Below are 23,074 nucleotides of genomic sequence, written 5' to 3' on the forward strand. Positions count from 1 at the left end.
CAGCTCAGCCCATAGGGCAGAATGATAATCTAGTGAATACAGTACAAGGCCCAAGAGTCACTTCACTGGCATTTTGTATTACAAACATCTAATCTTTCAGTGGAGTTAAAATTATGTATATTTTTAGTTCAACAAAATTAGCAATTCTATAATCACAGTATCTAAAGCGTTTGACAAAAAGGATTATTTTTAATCAAAGATTTAACCAATATGTGACTTTTTAATACAACTATTTTTATATATATAAATGCACATATAAGAGCATACAATCCATACACACGTAGCTGCTAAATAAATACATGATAAATAAAAGGAAAAAGGTTAGTCAGTAAAGAAGAAAACATTGTTATAAATATTTTGTAATTTCTGAAAGAACAGTACCCTTAAGTCAATGCTTGGCCTTAGGAGAAAAAAAAAAAAAAAGTAGTAGATCCTTCACCAAATAGATTAACTGCAAGCTTCATACATGCTTATATTAAGCCATGGATATGATCAAGTTCTCAGACCGCACTGAATTAATCACCTGCCCCATACTAATTTTAGGGAAAGTGGGGGCACATTAACTCCATGTGACTGGAGCTCCAAAACCTCTGTGAAACAGAGTCACCCCTGCAGGAATCTCTTAAGTTTGATGCTGAACAGAAGCTTTCCTTATTACACTTTGAGTATTAACCATTGTAAGTTTCTCAGGGGAATAACACTACATCTACTGATTTTATCATGCCCTTTTCTGGTGATATATTTCACTGAAAATAATTGGAACCTAATGATGCTTCAGAGGAGTCTCTATGCGAGAGAAAGAAATAATAGGAAGAAATGTTATATTTGAGACTATACGTTCTTTTCACAAGGTCCTTAGACACCCAATGGGAACTGTCAGAGCCACCAATCAATTAATTTTCTAATCTCTCTGTAATGAGTTTTTTTTCTCCTTCAACCCTTATTTGTCTCCTTTGTAGCAAACAGCTGATTTTTCACTTGTGTTTTGATTTCCTTCATTTTATACCAACCTAAAATGCAAAAGTGGAAGAAAAAAGGTAGCTAGCCGTAACAGAACAAAATATAGCAGGTCTATTTTTTAATTCCTTGGAACATGATAAGCTGAGAAAGTAGTATGCTAGGAAATTGATTTTGCCTGTCCAAAACATGTGAAAGTGTGAAGGTCATGTTGGCAGTCTGCCCTGCATTGCTGTTCAACCCTGCAATATTCATTGCCACCTCTTTCTTATCATTCCACTCATTTCTTCACACCCTGTACCGAGTTCATAGACCACTCCTACAGTGTTCCACAGAACTACTTGCAGATGCACAGAATATGAAGTGGTCACCTGTACTATTTTTTTCTGGAGATCTAAAAAGGGCACATGAACCCATCCTGAAGGAAGAAAAAAAAGTAAAAATAAAAAGGCACGATGTGGGCAAAGAAAGAAGAAAACATGAAAACAAAATGAACCAAAATGTCCTAAAGCAGTGGTTAGACAGACATCTCACTTCTTGTTCTGGAAATTTGGAGTTGCCAAAAAATTAAGAAATGTGGGTCTGGTTTGTTTTTTTAATCTCATTCTGCATTGTTGATTAACCTATTTCTTCTCTTAAAATGAATTACACCATCTTGTGTCTCCACTGTATAATTTTATCAAGGAGGCGACAAATCATGCTGGCAGTGACGGTCTGTGCTGAAGTGAAATGTATAGTAAAATACAGTTTTCCTCAAATGAATTGCTGAAACCGTTAATCTTTATCTAAATGCCCATAATAACTATTTTGTTCTCTGTGGCAGTTGGGAGAAAAAAATGTCTTCCAGAAAGCATTTTGGCAGCCAATCTGCTTGTTAATAAAACCTGGAGAAACATTTGTGATTAATATAAATTACTAATTCCACTTTTAATGCCTAAACGTGACAGTGACTAATTTACCCAGTTTCGCTTGAGCTGCCACTGAGTATTTCAAGTGGGACCAGGAACAAAAAATGCTGTTACACTGGTGTACGTTTCTAAGCAAAGCTACCACAGGTGCAGCGCTACAGATGAGGAACCCTATCTCTGGCAATAATTTCTAACCATACTGGCTGATAGCTCTGTGCAGGCCTGGGGGAAAGGGTCAGCAGTGAAAGCTACCTAACACCCTCCTACTATAACTTGGAAGTGGCACATTTTGTACAGACGTGGGAGCTGGTTACAAGAAACAGTGAGGCTGGAGGTGGCTGTTACTTCTGCTACCTAGCTGGCAGCCTTTTTAGTGCTACAAAGGGAGACAGCTAAACCCCCAGTTTAAGTTTGAAACTAAGTACTGCAGCAAAGCGTGTGGGCTGGAATGTGGGCGCTTCACAGCACACCACCAAACAGCTGTCAAGGAGATGCTTCATTCCTCAGAAGCAGTTTTGTGATCACACAGATTACTCCAGTGAGACCCAGGGAAGAGATACAGCACTATCAATGGTGAAAAATAAATAATATCTGTATTTCAAGCCTTCAGGCAACTGGTTCGACAACTAATGTCTTTGTCTTGTTATAGACATACTTTAAAAGTATTCTTATGCATGATTATTGACTTGAAACTCCAGTAGCATTATAATTTGCCTGTTTTTATTCAACTGTTAATAAAATAATTTTAAACATCTTCTGAAACATAAGAAAATTTGAGAAAATAAATTGCTAAACAGTAACCTACCCATGTCAGTTGCTTACATCTGAACTACAGAACACTGTCATCATCCTCCCTGGAACATACCTTTACTTCTGAACAAACATGCTTAGCTTCTGCAACTCTCTCTGAGAAAGAAACACATTTTCTACCTTGCTGATGTACCTATGGAGTTTTGACCATGCCGTTCCTCTCTTCTACTTCTGTTTACAGAATGGTGTTTACAGAAAGGAACTTAGGAAGTCAGATCCCACTTCCATGAAGCACCAATGGGAACTGCACACATAAATCCATTCCTCTGGGGAAAAACAAGTTCATGACTTTTCTGCTCATCACAAGCCAGAAGCAGAGAGGTGTTAATACTAAGGCTTCTTCAACAGGAGAGGCTGGATTCTTTTACAGTCCCCAGGATGCTGCAGAAAGGCACACTATCTTTTTCAGCCTAAGGCTACTTTATTTCTGCTCAAGATTTCTCAGGCACAAATACATTCACATGTGTACATACAGCAAGCCTTGCTGCAGCTACAGATCCTGACTTCAGTCCCAATACAGGGCTAGGGCTCTGTGCTGTAGGACAGTGCGTTCTTCAATGCTTCACAGCTGAATGTAAACTTACGGAGAAGTAGTACACATGCAGTTTTTAATGATATAGGTATCAAGATACAGGAAGATGATCCATTATGACTAAAAGCAGATGTGTCAAAAACCCATAAGAAGAAATCCAGGCTCATATCTTCACCTACAACTCTTAAAACACAACGTACGTAAAGCCGTTCCCATGTATTTTTCCCTGAATACATTTGGAACGCCACTATGACTGAATTGTCAGGGCTCTTTAAATTGATTAATATACTGCCATTCTGATTATCCTTCAAATAATTAAGATCATTTCAACCCCAAAAGATCAGCAACAGCAATGTTATTCCCCATATACATCATAAGGAGCCTGGTTACTTCTGTGCATAGAGGTATGGCACGAGATTCTGATACACCTTCAAGCCATTCTTAATTCCCTAAAGCAGTGCTGTATCTAGCTAGCTATACCACTTGATACTTTAAATATTAAATATCCATGATGTAAAAGTGAAGCCTGGGAGATTTCTGAGGCAGTAAAAATCTCATTTGGCCAATAATATAGATCTGAGGATGACCTATGCTTTCCTGAGGGAAAGTGGAAACATTTGGAAGTCTGAAAAGATTTTTCTGTAATTTTTCAGAATAAAGCACTTCTACGCATTTCTGAATACTCTGTGAAAAATCTTATTCTGTGTGACTTATATTGACTTGTCAAGAATCTTGAAGTTGAATGTTGAATACTACCTTATGAAACAGGATCATCAGCCAATTGCTCAGCACGTGGAAGCATTTTTTCATTGAGGGAATTTGATTTTGGTCTATTGGTTGCAGGGATCCATATATACTCAGTTTGTATCATGACACATAGACAGTATCAGCAGAGGAAGACCTGACTTGGTGAGTTAGTCTGAGAAACAGGGAGACTAACATGCTGACGACATGGAGGCAATGAAGTATAACACTGTTATTCCAAATGTCACTGCTACGTTATTTCCATTTCTGTTGGCATCTGCTCCATGTTACAAAATGCATACTTCCAATACAACAGTTCATTAAACAGGTTTCAGATTGCTCAGAAATCAAATTAGAACACTGTTACAGAGTTATAAGTCCTCAGATAATTATTAATAATACCCTCCACTTCTATGAGTTCTTTCATCCAAGGAATCTACATGCTTCACCCTATTAATCTCATAACATCCCAGTGAAGTACCACTGCAAAGAGTCTCACCACCACTGAAGTGCAGCCACCTCTGAGATGTTAAGTTGTAGCTGTTGAACATCAAAACTGATTTAAAGAAGGAATGATGAATGGTCCTTCAGGATTTAAAGGGCTGTGTGCAATTCATTCAATTGTACTTTCAGCAGAACACTGGAATTTAAATACTTCTAATAAAGTTACAATGGGATTTTTACAAGAATCATGAATGTTAAAAATTACAGTAATCCATAGCCACCAGTATGGAACATTTAGTCACCATCTCCCCTAGGGCAGGTGAGTCACATATGGTCTTATCAAGTTCCTAATGCTCCTCAGAGGTCCTTTATCCAAGATCTAATAGATCTTTTTATTTTTTGTGATTTGATTATCACATAACAACATTCAATATATGCTTTATTTTCCTACAAAATGAACTGGCCTTCATTGAGCATGTTAGATGAGAAAGAAAAAAGAAAAAAGATAGAGGAAAGAAAACCCTGTCCCTCATTCTTCCTGTCTGTGGGCACTCCCTCATTCTTCTAACATCCAAAATCAGTACTTCAGTAGAAAGCAACACAAGTCACTGGTCTGCCTAAAGGGGTGAAGACCTTATACAATATGCTCATGAGACAGCTTTCAAAGTTTCAGATATATAGTATATCCTCCCTTTTATATTTCTGCTGTTATCAGGATCTTAATGGCACTTGAATTTTTGAAGCACATGAATCCAAATCATCTTCTTTCAACTTGTTATCTGAAAGACATTAATTCCCTTTGAAAAACTCAAACAATAGAGACCAGCACTTCCGTGGGTTCTCTCTTCATTTTCTTATATGGATTTCTCCCGAGTCCCAAATTATGCAACAGCTTTTAACGCTCCCTTTGAGGATTCTAAGAACACTACCAACGTCAAAATCTATTAGACACTGGTGATTGTTCCTGCTTTCTTTTTAGCAGGACCAGCACTTAATTCTTCTGATGCTTTCTAAGAGAAACCAGTCCTTTAATCTACACACTAGGCTAAACATGAATTCTCTTTTAAAGGTCACCTTCCTTGTCTGTCTAATGTTATCACACAAAAATATTTTTTAAAGTACACATTTATCAAACCCTTTCGATTGCTTTGATTTCATTCAGAACATCTTGAGTGACTCTGGTAAACCAGCTATCAAAGAGGGATTCATAGAAGAGTGGCATGTCTGAGCCCACTGCTGTCAAAGCAGCATCAGTATTTACGCTGATCAGATCTTGATTGAAAGGTTAATGGGGGACCTGGCAATAAACAATGTTTCCCCAATAGAAAAGTGCAATTAACACACTAAAAATGTTTGTAATTCTCTCAGCATCCTTTAATAACATTCTTTAGTTAACCTTCATTTTTTAGCTTTTGGTGTGAACCAGGATGCCCTGAGAGAGAGTAGCAAAAGGCATCTTCTGACCTTGTATCTTCAAAAAGCGACAAGAAAACACAAACACCAGCAGTACCTGCATTAACTAATACCTGTCGAATTGAAGACAGACAGCCTTTTTTCACTTGCTGAAAGACAAATCCAGTCTGCACTGTCAAAGCAAAAGATACACTACTTACGTCAACCATTTCCATGAGCAGAAACAATTTTTAACAAAAGTTTAGCCTACAGAGTAAACACAGTGACTCTACTGCCCCCAGTATAAGCTGAGTATGGCATGACAAATCTTACCATCAGTCTATTCTCCTCAGTTTTCTAGAGCTTTCACAGCTCTCGAAAGTCCAAACTTTGCCCCAAGCCAAATCTTTGACTTTAAGTCCCAGTACTGGCAGATTCAAGGGAGGAAAATATCAAAACCAGGTCTTTTACAGCATACAGGTTATTGATACGAGGGAAAACCCCCACCCAAATAAGGGTTTCACTGAAAGACCTTCTCATATGATTGCAGACTGGGTTCAGTGGTGAAAGCAAAATAATTTATTTTCATGTACAGATAGTCTTATTTTGTCCTACAGAAAAAGGTACCATGGGTTTTGGTCAAGTTGCTAAATAGAGATTTAGCCAAGGACTTTGTGAGACAAGTAGCATAAGAAGTGTACAAAATGACCAACTACCTGAACAAGCAGATACACGAGATACACAATGGGATACTGCAAGAGATGTCCCATCTTTATCACAACTGCAGACAGAAGAATAGAACCTGGAAATACGAGTATTGCCATCAAAATTTAAACTAATTTCTTCCCCACAACTGTAAGTATGTTCTGAAGAAGAATTGCTATTAGGTATATTGGTGAATATCAAGGAGCAATTCTCCTTTACATAAAGGCAACTTTAAAATCAGGCTGACAGTGCATTTACATTTACATTGGTAAATGCATAGATAAAATGTCCACTGTGCTTTCTTTGAATTTCCAAGGTGGTATAATTTGCCACTTATGCCAAGGTCAGTTTGCAGGTTAAGAGATTTGTCTTTACCAGTATGACTGCTTACAGAGAAACCATATATTCTAAGTGTAAGATTAAAGAAAAATAAAAAGTACTTCTAGAGTATTACTAGTTAAATATTACTGTGCTACTCCAGATAGGGTACAATAACAAAAGTAACAGCTGACTTCCTCAAAAAAAGTAAGTAACCTAACCATGAGCCAAATTGTCTGCAGTAATGCTTAATTGATTCTAATATTCTCCAGGATGCAACTGAGTAGCCACACTGGTTTCTTTACATTATCCCCTATTCCAGGAGGAATTTCCTCAAATAAGTCAGACTCAAAACCTCAGAAATACTATACTTACGCCCTCAGACAGCACCTCCTACCAGCGGACCTATAGTCAGCCGTATAAACTGCTATGCTGACACCACCAATTTGTTCTAAAAAAGTGGGATTTCCAGGTCCATAACAGAATGAAAAAAAGAGAGAGGCGCAGTTTTTGGGGGGACTCACAGTTACCTTTTCTGATAGGTCAAGACTATGGTTCACAGTCTTTCTGTTTTGTGCTCCCATTACATAAAAATAAACCTCTGGCAAACATGTGAAGATCCTTAAATCAAATAATCTTCTTACAGTGAGTTGTGCCTGTTCATGCAAAACATTTGATATCCACTAATATTAAGCTGGTGCTTGAGCAAGAGCAATGAGTTTGCAGCTGTTTAATACCTTTCTTTGAGCACATAAAAGATACCAAGTAACTGTTAATAAACTACAGTGTAAAGATTCCTCTGTAGTTTTCTCCCATATAATATCACTGGCTATTCAACCTTGCCTCTACGAAGTCCCTCTTCTTAATTCTTGCTATACCAAAACCAATCCTAAAAGAATAATAACAAAACTGGCAATCTGGGAAGATATTCCAGGTTCTTAGTCATGGGAAGCTTCTGTGAGGTCTGTGTTTACCATAAAAGGTGGACAGTGCCTTTCCTCTGCTAATTGCTGATTTGTATAGGTATATGTACAGTTCCTCCCTGTGAGTTAGACTTCTAAACTCTGTCAATAATTCTTCATTAATCACCAAAAATCCTTATCACCACCACCACCAAGCAGTGGTGTTTTCATGTCCTCCCCATCTCCAGAAGTTCAGTGGCTAGGCCACCTGGAGAAAAAACTTCAGTACAAGTTCTACTGCAAGCATCTCAGGTGGAAAGGAGGGAACAAGAATGAGGCAACTCGATATCAATTTTAAAATATGCTTACAGCTTTGAGACAAAAAGCCAGTAACACTCCCAAAAAGTTAACCTGGTCATGAAACATGGAATTGCACAGGACAGAGAAACGGCTAGAGGATTGTAGAGACTAAAGAAAAATAATAGCACAGACACACACTCAACTCTTAAACACACACTCACAAAACATGGCATGAGAAGAGAATAAATTCACCTTAACTGTCATCAGAGACTGTTACTGACTCAACAAGAGTTCAGCTAGAGACCTTTCTAATAAGATAAGCTAACAATGAAATTAATAGGCAAAAGTAAGACAAAAAGAAGAAAATAACTTTTTTCTACTACTGTTTTTTCCTTAAGATCTTTTGAACCAGAGAAGCATCCAGAGGTGTGCAGATGGTTGCAGGGAGATGGTTCAACTACTTGGCAGCTGTTAAAGAAAAATGATAGCAGAGTTAAAACAGTTCCAACAGTTTCTGGAACATGGTGAGGACAACTTCCAGTCACAGAGATGGAACAAGCTAACAGAAGAGAGACAATTTTATATTTCAAATTATGAACATCACAAGTTTTCCTATAGAAGCAGCAGCTAAGACCATCAGGGTGGAATGTCATTTGAATAAAAGCATTCAGGAAATAAGAATCAGAAATTTCAGGAAAAGAAGGAATTAGTGTAGAGAAACAAGGATGATGGGGAACTAAGGCAAACATTAAGAAAATCAAGGGAATAGGTAATAGCAGGTTCCCTGGGAATATATTCTATGAGGAAAAGGAGTACAGGAGAGCTGGATGTTATTAAAAGGAAGTATATGTGCAACTGTAAGTACAACTTTACAAGTTCAGTTTCTTAATTTAATCACAAATTTAGGAACAATTTAAAAAATATTATTTATAACCATAATTAGATTTGAATTGTAAAAGCATACTATCCTGGTGTGGTAAGGAGCAATATGGTTACAACAAATGTTTCTTGAACTGACAATCAGAAATAATGCAAATAAATGGTGACAACAAAGATACAGTGATAACGACATATCATTAAGAGAGATAAAAAGAAACAGCATAAGCATTTTGAAATAAAATCAGAAGACATATGCATGAGAGAAAACTTGAACGAAACAGTAACCAAAAAGGTTACACAAATAAACCACAGGTAAGACAACAGGATTTTTAAAAGATTAAAGGAGCTCTTCTCTCAGTAAGAATGGAGAAAGAAGTATTTAAGTTATGTTAGATACATTACATGTAAAGCCTGCTAACTGCTAGCAAAAACTTCAAGATCTTGTGGAAAACAGGAGGGCAGCAAGAACATGGTGAAGAACAAACCTACCCAGTCTTTCTAGAAAAAGGGTATAGTCATATATAGATCACAATATTCACAGTGATCAAATGACTAAATGAATAATACCTATAAATATTGGAAGATAAGATGATAAAAACCGCATAGATTTCTTAAGGATAAATAATGCCAGATACCGAATTATTTGACAGAATAACTGGACTGATTGCTCAGAGAAAACCACATGCTACGGCTTAATATTTGTACAACTTCTGACACAACACCGATGATACACTGCTTTCAAGAAGAGAGAGATGTGGTCTAGCTTAAATCAACAAAGGAGCTTGGTTCAGAAACTGCTGTCAGGATTCTGCAGTAATCTATACCAGACTGGTTCTAGTCGTGTCTTCATGTTTTTTATTTCACAGCTCTGATCTATATTTGCCAAGTTGTTACTGGTATTTTATTCACTACTTAGCACATCAATAAAATAAAACACCCATAATTAAGTTAATGAAAATTATACCTCATTTTGAATTTTGTGTTCATCTCCCCTTGCAGAGTAGCCCACCTTAACCTACATACCCAAACTGAAGTTCTCTTCTGAAGGACATTAAAATTGCTGTCATACCACTTAGAATTTAGTTTCTGTTTTCTCTGTATTACATTTTCTTCTGTTTCAATAGTAATACTATTTTGCGTGTTTTCGGGCTAATGTACACACACTTGAGGTGAGCACCTGCTAGGAATTAAGTAAAAATCGAGAATTAGGATCATGATCTATTATTTATTTTCTCCAGCCCCCCACTGCGCACTCTCTAACGAAATAAAAGTTAATTTATCTGTAAATATTTAATAACCTTTTATTCTTTCAATAGTAAACCCAATCAGTACTTGTTGATTGCATGTCTGCAATGTTGAATTAACTTCTTCAATGTCAATTTGATATCAGAAAGATAGATTTTTTTCCTTGTATTTTCCTAGAATGAATGTGCAAAGAAGGGAAATCCAAGTTCATCTAAGCAACATATGAAGGCAACAGCATAACAAAGAAAAGTGGTGTTTCCTGGAAAGAGACAGTGATTGTTCTGAAAATTATTGCATTTTCTGGAAATAATGGAAGCGAGAAGCATGTCAGAGCCTTAAAAGGTAAACTGCAAAGATTTTTGAAAAAGCACCAGACAGAAAGCTAAATACCTAGCCAACCACTTAATATTTCTGTATTTCCAGAAGTCTAGACTACACAACATACTTTGTAAACCTTAAATAGAATATACCAGACTGATGCTACATAGTCATCCTTTCCCCTCTCCGGCAGAGAGGGCAAAGGTTTCAGGTCTGCTGAGGAAAGGAAACCTTCCCTGCCAAAAGCAGTAATTTCTTTAACATGGAGATACAGAAAGGTAACAAAGGTGGTCTCTGCAGCCTAGACGAGGCTAGGATAGGACTACAGTTTTGATGAGGAAACAAGGAACAACGTTTCAGCATCTTGTTTCTTCAGCACGAACTAAGAGGAAAACATCCCACGACGGACAACTCTCCCCTAGAAGGACCGCATTTAATTGTTAGCTTAATGTACCGTACTTCCTCGCAACTGCTGCAATGCCAGCCTTGTTACTGTCCTCAGCAGAGTGAAGGATAAAGGCAAGAAAAATACTTCAGCTACAGAAAAGGAGGAAAAATGCTTTTGTGTCTCTGAAACATGAATAAAAATTTAATTCCAGTGAATACCAGGCCAATAAGGTACTAGTAAATGAACATCTCTTTGCTGTTAATTTTTTGCTATTTTACCTTTCATTAAAAAGAAATAATTCCCTCTAAACGCAGTTGAATATCATAAAGCTCTTCATATTTTAAAGCACTTTGGAACAATTATTTTGAAGGGAGCCCTTGACAGTTAAATGACTCAGTTAAATGAATGTTATAGAAGATACAAAATGATTTGTAGTGAAATATTGAATTTAACCACAAATGAGGAAAACCAGGCATAAGCAACCTGGGTATATTTGAATAATAATGGCTGGCTTGAGAGTTCAATGGATTTTGTATGTTCTAACAATGAAGCTATTAGCTAGACAGACCACACTGAGATTTCTAACTTTTTTTCCCTTCACTTTCATGTTTGGTTTTCACCTTTATTAAACATGAGCGAACAGTGTGCTGCTGTGGCCAAGAAGGCCATCAGGATGCTGGGTTGCATCAAAAAGGGCATCACCAGCAGAGATAAAGAAGTCATCACCCCACTCTACTCAGCGCTTGTCAGGCCACACCTGGAGTCCTGTGTACAGTTCTGGTCCCTGCTTTTTGTATAAAAAGGATGTGGACAGGCTGGAAGGGGTCCAGAGAAGGGCCACCAAGATGATCAAAGGACTGGGAAGCTGCCATATGAGGATAGGCTGAGAGAACTGGGTTTGTTCAGCCTTGAGAAAAGGAGGCTTAGAGGGGATCTCATCCCCATGTACCAGTACTGAAGGGGTAGCTACAAAGAAGATGGAGACTCCCTTTTCACAAGGAGTCACATGGAGAGGACAAGGGGGAATGGACACAAGTTGTTCTTGGGGAGATTCCGATTGGACACGAGAGGGAAATTTTTCACAGTGAGGAGAGTCAACCATTGGAATAATCTCCCCAGGGAAGTGGTTGACTCGGCCACGTTGGACACCTTCAAGAGTCATCTGGACAGGGTGCTGGGCCACCTTGTCTAGGCTGAGCTTTTCCTAGAAAGGCTGGACTAGATGATCCCTGAGGTCCCTTCCAACCTGTGATTCCGTGATTTCTCTTTCTTCCTTTCTTAAAATTTAGAAAACAAAGTTTTTATTGGGTTGGGTTTTTTTTTAATGCTTGCAGCTACTGATGTCGTCCCTGTGCTACATTTTATTCTGACTGTGTAATGGTAAAGACTGCATTCCTCAGCTTAAGTATTCTTGCTTGTTTTACTGATGATGCTCAAGGACTGAATTAAAAAACAAAACCAAACCAAACAAAAGAAAACACCAAAAAATCCAGTGTTGCTGGGGAGCCTGATATCAGAGTTTTGAATGACACAACACCCCTGTTGAATTTAATAGGAAGATTTTGTGAGTGACATGAGCAGGACTGGGCCTACACAGTACGGATTTATGTATCTTTGAACATTATCCACTTACTCTGTTACCTTTACATGATTTCTCATGACCATATTGAAAAACAGTTTTAGGTAATACTTTTTAAAAATACTTTTATTATTATTATTGTGCTTTAGCACAAGAACAAGGCACTGTTGTTCTAGAAGTTTTTATTCACTGGAAGAAAAATAAATTAATAGAAAACTATCCACTAGGAATGTAATTCCCTGTAAGTTTAGAAAGGGAAAAGAAAAATCTCAATGCTGAAGAAATGAGGCTGAAAAACAGGGATCATACATACTCAGTTTCTCTGGTGAAATGAGGTGGAATGACTGTTTCACAGTAGAAAGGCCAGCTACACATATGAAGGCAATACTTACTGAGATCTACAGTCTGTCTAAAGCTTTCAAATCTCTAGTCTAACACTAAAACTAGAAAAACAAACTATTGCTGGAGCAATCAAAACTTGTTAGGAGCAGAAGATTCAGGTACGAAATAAATGGATTAAATAAGAACTTTGTTGGAGAATTAAACACACAAGGCAGCTGAAGCAGTATGAACTGCACAGTGGGGTCAGGGAATCAGTTTGCTTAACCCACTGGTTTTTAACCTCCTGATGTTTTTATTTCCTCAGGCCCAGACGTTATCCTCTGTCTCCTCTGGGTACCCAGGGCAGCCTCAATGCAGGCTCCATGGAGGAGAGTGCAGAGCTCTGGGAAGGTGCTCCCCATTGCTTTGGGGAGCAGGCATGAACGTGTGTGAGCCCATCCACACTCCCCTGCTTGCTGCCTGCTCCTGTGGCACCCATATCGCCCATGCTGACAGAAACACGAAGGGTTTTGGGGGAAAGGAAGAAAGAAAAAAGGAGCCACTTGGCTTGATGCTAGGAGTATTTACCCCAAGAAATTTCAACTTTAAATACCACTGGACTACTGACATCAGCAGCCATATCACTTACAAACTACTCAGACCTCACCTTCCTTGGGTGATAAATATTACAGAGACAAGAGTATTTCATCTGAGCAAATAAGAAAATCCAGGAATTTCACATGCAAAGGAATAATTATTTTTCCCCATATTTGGGGACAGCTTCCTTTTTGCCCCCTCCTCCTCCTCCTCCACATCAGAGTGTTGAAATAAACATAATAGTGCATTTTGCTTTAAAAGTCAGCCACGGTTCAGTGCACACACCGACATACTATCTCATGTGAGAAACGAAGCTGTGATTTAATCTCATTTTCACTAGCTAGATTCTTAGCTAATGTATCTGGGGATAGTTAAGCCTACATTCACTGTAAGACAGCTGCATTATATACCATTTGGCCCTCTGTATTTCCACAGAGCATAGGTGAAAAATTAGCTGGGTTTCTTGCACCTGCTGTACAACAGTGGTAAATCTCTATATACTCACAGATGTAGAAATATTCCCGGCCTGGCCTGAACTCAAATCCTAGTGAGAAGGGCGTGAAGAGCTGGAACTTTTCCGAGAACTTCAATGGTCCATTCGGGGAATGTGGCCGATTACACTCCCACCTCTTGAACCCTTTGGAGGTGTGATCACAGGAGCTGTAGCCATCAAAGTTCACCATGTACAGAACATAGCGTTCGGTCTTATCTTCTGGCACTGAGTCTTCATAGTGAGGGCAGAACACATCCAGGTAGTCATTGATGCAGACATCGATGTGGTAGTCACCCCGCTGGAATCTGAAATCACAGCAAGAGTTCAGACATAAGCACAGTTAAGTCAGGATGACCTTGTTGCAGGGTAACATTCTCATAAAAGGGGCATCACTAATGGCACTTCATTTCACTCCAGCCATGCACATTCACTCTCAGAAATAACCCTTATAATTTACCAGAGCTATCAGAGACTGTTTATGCAGGACTATGATCATACGACCTTCTGGATAAAGGTTTTGCTCTCTTCTCTTACAAAATGATTCCGTGGCTAACACAGATGAAGTCACAGGCTATGTTTCCCTAAGGTTTATTGAAAAAACAAAGTGTCTGCTGTATTTGGTTGTGTTGTTTTTTTTTTTTTAATTGGAGAAAGAAGCAAGAAGCAAAGAAGACAAAACTGTATCAGCCTCCCCAAATCAGTGTCTATATAAACATCTACATATGCATGCAAATAAATAACCCAAACATATCGTCTTCTCTGAATCAGGCAGTAATCACCCCTGTGCTGAAAGCTGATTTGACTGCAAGTACTTATAGTTACTACAAGAGCACAAACAGGTTTCCTCTTTCCTCATGATTAGCAGCAGTTTGTCAAGATGCAAAGAAAAGCCTGTATTGCTTTTTAAAGATGTTTGAAAAGCAGTGCATCTCCTTTGCCAAAGGTACACAGTTGAGATGTTGCTCTGCTCAGATAAAAGGATTCTGGGATACAAATTATCAGCACTCAGCCTAATGTGACAGTTTTGAATGAGTGCCAGCTGAGAAATGCAGTGCAAGGCACTAGCCCAGATGCACTTTATTATTACTATTATTATTACTGAGGACTCCTCAGAGATGTAGGATTCTTGTTTTATTGGGGGTGGGGAGGGTGTTCTTTTTTCTCCCTTCTGCATTTCACTTATATTACTTCTCTAATGCCTGCCATAGTATCTGGAAGGAACTATGGGAAAAAATTCACTGCATTCATGGGAGGTTATACCATGATGGATTTAATGATTCTATAAACCAGGTCTGTACGTCTATCAAACTCCCTGGGGCAGCCAAAGAAACCAGCCACTGACCTACTCCACTTCAGGCTGACTGGGCTACTTGTAACTCCTCTTTTTCATGGCTGCAGTTGTCAAGTGTACCACAGAGCAATAAAAAGGCCATGACAGATTTAACTATAACACTTCTCCTTAGCTGAGGGGCATATTTTAAACACCTGATGGGCTTGAAATCTGCCATCTGGATCCTTCTATCTAATTTCAGAGAAAAAGCAATGATCTGCTGGTCCTCCAAGGATAAATTCAGAGCAAACTATACCTTTTCATATCCCTACAATAATTTAACTTCAGTAAAATAGCTTTTTAAAGGGGAAAAACTGAACAGGCATCAAAACATGATATATCTATATAATTTCAGCCAGGGCACAGCCTCACAGGTCCATTCTGTAACATAGAAAAGCCTCTCTGAGCCACAGTTCTTCTAGGAGAATTTACATTTATCTAAGTCATTAGTTAAAAATATATTTTTGTACTCCAGTGCTTTCAAAACCTGTCACCTAAACAGATACTGTCTTAACACATTTGCAAAAATGTACTGTTTTCAAATTGGTATCTGTTCTCTGTATCAGTTAACAGTATGCCATTTCTTATAGGTAATGAAAAAGAATATTTTCAAAGTTACAAATAGTAAAGCTGCATTCTGGCAATGATAGTTTTTTTTAAAAATTCTCGTTTCAGTAAGTAAAAATGAATATGTATTTATATATGTGTGTGTGTGTGCATGCATTTTTAACCATGCAGGTGACAGACTGCAGTTTTCTCAAGGGATTTTCAAGATTACCTCTTATATCAGCCTATGCCTTCACAATAGTGGCCAATTACAGTTCTGTGACAGAAACTATATGCTTTCAGAACTCTACTTATGTCGTGGTAGATATTCAGGATCAGAGCGGTCTGCTTAACATTAGAGTGCTTAACATTACAACACAAATAACCTTATGTGAACTGCTTCTCCAAATTCTCTTTATGTCAACTGAGAGAAAGAGGAACTTCTTGAGCCCAATTCATCTGGCCTGTTTAGGCCTAAGGTACACTGGAATGAGACAGATCACAGTCCAGAGGCAGCTGTTTTTCTCTTTTAACAAAAACAAGAGTCTAGACAAACATCTCCCAGAGTCTGTATTGTAAATTCCTGAATTTGAAGGGAAGAATCCCACCGCCCAGTCTATGATAATGGAGATGATAAATACAAAAAAAGACAGAAACCTAGATTTGTGATTGCACCTTAAATCTGTGTTAGCAATGAAATAAAACTTGTAATCTGCACCAGTGAGCTGTTCTACCCAATACTGTGCACAAAGAGCTCATCTGACTCCCTTTTGGCAAAGTCCCCTACTGTATTCTTGTTAAACAAACAAAACCACAACACAACCATCCTCTTTCATCACTGGTATTTTAGTAGATTCATTCTTATTTCTGATTCCCTAAGTGCTGAAGCAGTTGAGTGTCTGCCTTTGCCCCAGCACACCCTTGTCTGTCAAACATGTGGAAATTAAGAAGCAAGCGCTGCCTGCAAAACAGGTCTGAGGGTCAAGCACACAACCAAGTCCTTTTTATCCCAATGTCTTTCCCTCCCCGCTCTCCTGGTCTCTCAGTATTTTCATTCCACAGCCATTTGCCATAGCTAGAAAGTGTTTATATTTATGTGTCTAAAAAAGGAAGAAAGTGGTGCATATTTTAACTGATCTAAACTGGCCTTTAGCCGATATTGCTGGCACAACAGTGAATCTGCTCCAGGAAAAACATGCACCAAGGTATTTTATCAAGTAACTCTGAGTGAAGTCTCTCTACTCCATATAGTAACAGCAATACTGAAAAGAGGTAATTAGCCAACTAAGAAGCAGAAACCAGGTATTTATTTCCCCTCTTGCAATATCTTAAAGAAGTCAGTAATGAAGACCTCAGCATGTCTACTGAAGACATGTAGAATTAATTTTATTTTTTCCAAAAGAGGCCACAACATCTCCAGCATGCCTCTTGGAGTAAATTGAGACCAATCTCATTTTTCCAGCTACAAGGCAGTGTGTTGTATCTAACTTCTCTAACAGGAAACACAAAGGCCTCTAACCTGAACAGAAAGGCAAGGGATGGATGGCCATGAGTAACTCACAAAAAAATTCATCAGCTCAGACTCCTCAAAGCTATAAAAGGAAACACTTCAGAAACATATTTCCAAGAATTTTAAACGACATCCAAGAGGAAAACACTTAACATTTACAGGCTGAAAACCTCTTACTAGTAGTGTAATATAAAGTATTAGAATGAACTGAAAGTTCCACTTCAAATGAAAGTATTCACCAATGTTAGCCACCTACATATGCTGAGGAGCCAACATGTAAAGTGAGGGTGGAATCCATTAACAGATATATTTGTAGGGATGACAGAAACAGCAGGTCTCCTGTTGACTGCATTTAAGGTTTAATAAGTTTGTCCCTTTGTCCAGTCCCATTCAGAAGAGAAAACTTGCTTTCCTACACTGATTCAAGGAATAAATAGTTAAATGTAACTAATGCAATCTAGTGTAGCTCAAAAAGCGTTGAGGCCTGAGCCAAAACTTAGCCACGATAACGAGGTAGCCTTGGGCTGTAAGAGAACAGGAGTAGCCTGCATGATGACTGAAACTTGTTGCTTTGGCGGAGTCAGAAAGGCTTCAAGCCAAGAAGTGCCTAAACAAAGTTGCCCTGCAGAACTACCAAACTCCTGTCTGGAAACCACCTCATGATCCCTGAGGTTCCACTCAGAAGCACCCAGGACAAACAGGCAACAGGCTCACAACTGCCACTGTTGTAAGGGGCCTCGGGCAAGAATGCACTCAAGGATGTAATCTTCCCAAGCCTGATGGGGAATGTAGTGTGGGGGATGCAAACAACCCAGCAGCAGGCGCCAGTCACTAGTTGAAACCAAGACCAAAGAAACTAAGGACATCTCCATCTAGGTAGGAGTCAGAACACCAGCTGAAGCCAACACACCATGCAGTACACTGTGACAAGATTACTGGATGGACCAACTCATGACCATATGTGGAAAAGGGGACTTAAAACGCATGGGTAATTAATATGCAAGTATTATAATTAGTTCCAGGAAATCTAATGCATACATATATAACTGAGCAATATAAGCTTTGTACATCATGACTTGTGGTGTGCAAGTTAGGAGGAGCGATCCCCCGTGCACCCAGCACTGCAATAAACATAACTGCTTTATAAACTCTCTGTGAGCTACAGAGTTTGTTTCCGTGCCTCAACACTCTCTAGCAATGCTACGGATGTACTTTTCCTTTTCTCAGTTAGGTCTTCATCCTATTCTGGCAGATCCTCATCTGGACTCTCATGCTCTTCTGGAATCACACAGTAATCAGGATCTTTATATAAATCCCACTATGAGGAAGAAACCAGTCCTATCTAGATTTTGCATAACAAAACATTGTGTTGTGGTAGAAACCAACCAAAAAGGCTTCTCCAAAACTATGACAGGATCTACAAACCTTCTTGCAAATAATGTCACTTGCCTCTGCCCACTCTGGCTTACACAGAGCAAAACACAGCTATTCTTCAAACATAAAATAATTAACCTTTGGTTTGTGTCAGGTGGCATTCAGTGTCCTGGAAACTTGCATACAACAAAGCTAGCTGTTAGGCAGTAGGGCTGTAAAAGCCATTTTGAAGACAGAGCCAGATAGCAAAGTATCTTCTAAACCTAAACATTTCCATAACCAACAAACATCAGCTTGCTACACAAAACCTGTATACTGCTTCCAGAAAATAAGTCATATAAATGCTTCTGTGATCAAGTGCCACTGATGAAATGTCCAGGTATTCAGGATTCAGAGGAAGAACTTCATGGCAATTTTAACCACAAAAACACAAGACTAGTAAAGCATTTTTTAAGTAATTAATGCCTTCTGTATTTTGTTTATCCATTAACACAAGTGAAAGTACACAGTCTGTGTGCATGCTTCTCTTCATAATTTTAAGTTCTGAAGCATACGTGGCTTGTCTTGAATTTAATAACTTTGCTGGTCACTGAAACAAATGACAATTTATTGAAACAGATATTTAGAATGCAACAACAGTTTTGTTTGTTTTTTATTTCTTTCTTCCTTTCTTGGAATAAACACTACAAAAATCCAGTTTAAGGACAGCACAAATAGCACTAATTGCCCATTATCATTTATATAGATAAAAAATTGCAATAGCTTCTGCTTGTTTCTTCTCATACAAATCTTATTAGTTATATTCTATCACACTTCCTGTAAAATCAACACACCAGATGCTCTACTTCAAGATAACTGTACTGGAAAATTTTCCTTTTACTATTTCAACCTTTCTCTGTTTGGAGTTTGTTCTGTCAAATGCATGCAGCAAGGCTTCACTGTGAACCAGAAAAGACTTCAGATAACTGCCCTAACAATGAATTATGAAATTCTGGTCTTCAGTCTGACATCAGAAGTGATCAGATGCAAATGGCCCCAATTCTGCTGCCTGGAGCCTGCACAGCCTGTAACACCAATGCTCAGAGGACACTGCCACTGCTGAATGCCTTACACCAGTTGCCTTGGTCTCAAATGATAATCTGAAATGCAAAGCAACATCAACAACATTCAGTGAACTGATTTATTCTTGGGGTCAATACAAACCACAATTATCCATAGTTCTTCAGAAACAGTACAGCAAGAAGTTACTTGTTCTGTTTCCTAAGGGAAAAAGGCTTTTGTGAGCAGCATGTGTGCATACCCCTGTAACTGCTGGTCACTCAGCTCCTCCTTTTTACTTTTACAGTCAATAAGCCACTTTTAACTAAATTTAATGGAGACAGAGAGGTCTCAGAGAGAAGTCCATTCTTACAAGTATTATGAAAAAAACAGCCAGGTGAGAAGATCCCCTAGAGTATCTCAACAAAGGCTGAACCACCACTAGATTAAATGTTATTAGACAAGAGAAACATCTCTTACAAATGGTCTAGACACAGGAAAATTTTCAACTGGAAAAACACAGAAATAGGTTTAAAATTAAGTTTATTTCTGTTAGCTACTTTTGAAATTATTTCCTTAGATTATTAATAATAGAGAGATGAGTACACAGTAGGTACTTGTATATGCAATAACACACAAAGCCCAAACATTTTCTGGGAAACATTCACATCCTTTAAACAGACATTTTAATTGCTCTTAGGATGTGATGATGTCAGTTGTTTACCATTCCACACTACTGAGCTTGCTCACAGCTTTTACTTCTATTTAGGTGGCAAGTGTAGCACATTAGACCATCCCAAGATCTACTCACATGCTGTGACTGGAATATAGCAGGGTAACTTGTGCCTCTCCATTCTTTTAGACAGTCCAAGCCCCTTCATTTCAATTAACTTAAAGCTGTTATGTGTGATGGGTGAAATCTTGTGACTGTTAATTATCTGAGGGGTTGTGGGATTAAGTGTACCATTTTACTGCAGATAATTTTAAAGATGTTATTTCTGTGCTATGCAAAAATAACCTCTTTAATGCTTTTCTGCTCTTTTTACTGGCTTTGTCACAACATTTAATAAACTCTGTTCCCATAGCTCTGCTGACATCAACAATGATTCTGATGCACAAACAATGAAGTAATCAAAGAGCAATTTTAATTTTAGCTCTATTCAAACCAAAAGAAAATTCAACATTTTCCAGATGCTAAGAGAAGTGGGTTTGCTAACAGTAGCAAGCCATTGACATTTTAGATCTCTAGCAGGATATTGCTACCCTGAGCAAGCAAACAAAAAAACCCTGTAATATAAAGGAGCTGTCTATGACCTTTTAGTCCTTAGGTGACAGTTTCACAAGTTAAGACAAGTTCAAAACACCATGAGAAAACACTATGTAGGAAGCAAAATACTAACTGACAGAAAAGAAACAACTAATCAAGGCTGTTGTTCAAAAAATTAGTATTCAAAAATTATGCCTAGAAAAGACTGCAAGTTAAGTACACAATGCAGAAAGAAACTTATTCTCTTGTCATTAAGTCCTCTATTCAATTACCATTTATTGGAGTAATTAAACACTGGGAAAGGATGCCAGGCTAATTGTTAGATTATGATAATTACACAGCTTTGCTGTGCTACAGCTGATCAAAATAAGATGTGGTCATATGCACTCAGCTAAAGCTTCTCTGCAATCATCGGGCTTCCATGGGAAACTTATTAATATAATAAAGCCACTTATTACTACTTCATTATTAACCAGGCAGAGAAACTTATTATTTGTAACCTTCATTTTACTCTCCCACCCACTCTGCTGGAACAAGCCTCCCAGAAGGTTGCACCCAGGTTTCAGCCTTTGGCTGGCTCTCTTCCATCACAATTACACAGCTGAGCAGAATCAGGCTCCTGCTCTTGAAAGAGTTCATCAGACTTCAGATTACTGTTTCACAACCATCTGCAAGAGCCTATCACAGTTCTTGAAAGAGGTGAGCGATCTCCCTGCATTTCACTTCACACGCATCACTTGGAGATCTACCTTCCCCATTTATTCGTGCTATGTCCCTCTTATCTGGGAGATTTTTTCACACTATTTGAATGGGTCTAAAAGCAAAAACCCCTAACAAATGAAAATCAAAAAGAACTGAGCTTCATAAAGCTGGACTTCATGAGAAAAACTGTCAGGTTTATGTGGCCTGTCTCCTTGGAGATTCTCATGCCTTTAGCCCTTCTTACCAGCCAATGGTACAAGAGAGACATTGTGCCTTTCTATTTGGAGGGCTGGGCTTTTTTCTTGTGAAATAACAAAATTCTGATCAATTACCATTATATCTGGAACTTCACACTGACTATTTAAATGAGACAAACAAGTGATCTACTTTAGGAACTAGAACATGGGAAGAAGCATGAAACAAATCAGTTTGAGTCGGCACTTATTCTGTGCTGATACAAAAACCAGACCTTTTGCAATGCAGAAGCACCTGCCTGTTCAATAGGCAATTGATCTGGAAACTGTCCTTAGGTAGGACAGGCCAAGGTTTGTAACACTGGTAAAGTAACTGCTCAAGCTTCGCTTTCTCATTTTTCCCATGCTATCAAAGTTTACAGCTATCCTGCAGGTGACCACTCACAAGCTTCTAATTCTCTTCGCTTCCAGAACCAAGAAACGTCCACAAAACCAGCCTGGTAAAAGTCTTTAACTTTTGGGAAAAGAAAAAAGAACACCAACAAAACCTCCTTTTTTTTATAAATGGATTTTAAAAATAAAACCTGATGGTTGGAAAAATGTGCCTTCACTGGAACATATCCTTTGCAAAACAAAGACAGCCTACATCCATAAAGAGGAGACTTCTATTAGCAGAATCATGGCAAAAAAGGACTGTGAAACACAGGAGGAAAGGAGTAGGTTTGAAGAGGAAAGGGATACATCCTATTTAAAATAAGAGTTCTTTGAATGACGTGTTAATTCCATTAACCTCAGAGACCCGAAATATTTTTTTTCCTGATTCAATTGCTGAACAAAAATTTCAGTTGCATCATAAAAATTAACAGTGACATTGAATTTAAAGTATAGACACATATTTTGTTTATTTTTATGGTTTAAAAGCTCTTTAAGAAATAAATTCTGCAAAAATGTGTTTACTCCACTTACTGTTAATAATTTCCCCCTAACACTCATAACTGTGTTTATTTGTACAGCTGGGTCCTGTATTGACTTTTTATAGCTGGCACTGCAGAAAGATATATGTTCAGTGATAATGCAAACATTAAAAAATAGAAACTAATTGCTCTTCCCTGAGCAGATAGGAGGGAGGGAGGGAATAAACAAATCAGCATTTATTTCCCACCTATAAATCTGAGTACTCCAGAGATTCTCAAGTACTGCAACACCCTCACCCACTTAACTTCCCATCATTCTGCACCTCCTAATCGATCAGCTGGACATTTTTCATTCTGTTTATTAAAA

General features: G+C 38.3%; 1 protein-coding gene across 1 annotated transcript in view; it reads right to left on the reverse strand.

Annotated features, from left to right (window-relative positions):
* EFNA5 (ephrin A5) overlaps positions 1-23,074 on the reverse strand; it is a 211,860-nt gene that overhangs the window by 26,438 nt on the left and 162,348 nt on the right. Inside the window, exon 2 of the mRNA XM_064438227.1 lies at positions 13,845-14,137. Coding sequence (XP_064294297.1) covers positions 13,845-14,137 — 293 coding nt within the window. The remainder of the gene's footprint in view (positions 1-13,844; positions 14,138-23,074) is intronic.

The sequence above is a fragment of the Phalacrocorax carbo genome, chromosome Z, assembly GCF_963921805.1.
Source record: "Phalacrocorax carbo chromosome Z, bPhaCar2.1, whole genome shotgun sequence".
In the NCBI taxonomy this organism is placed as follows: Eukaryota; Metazoa; Chordata; class Aves; order Suliformes; family Phalacrocoracidae; genus Phalacrocorax; species Phalacrocorax carbo.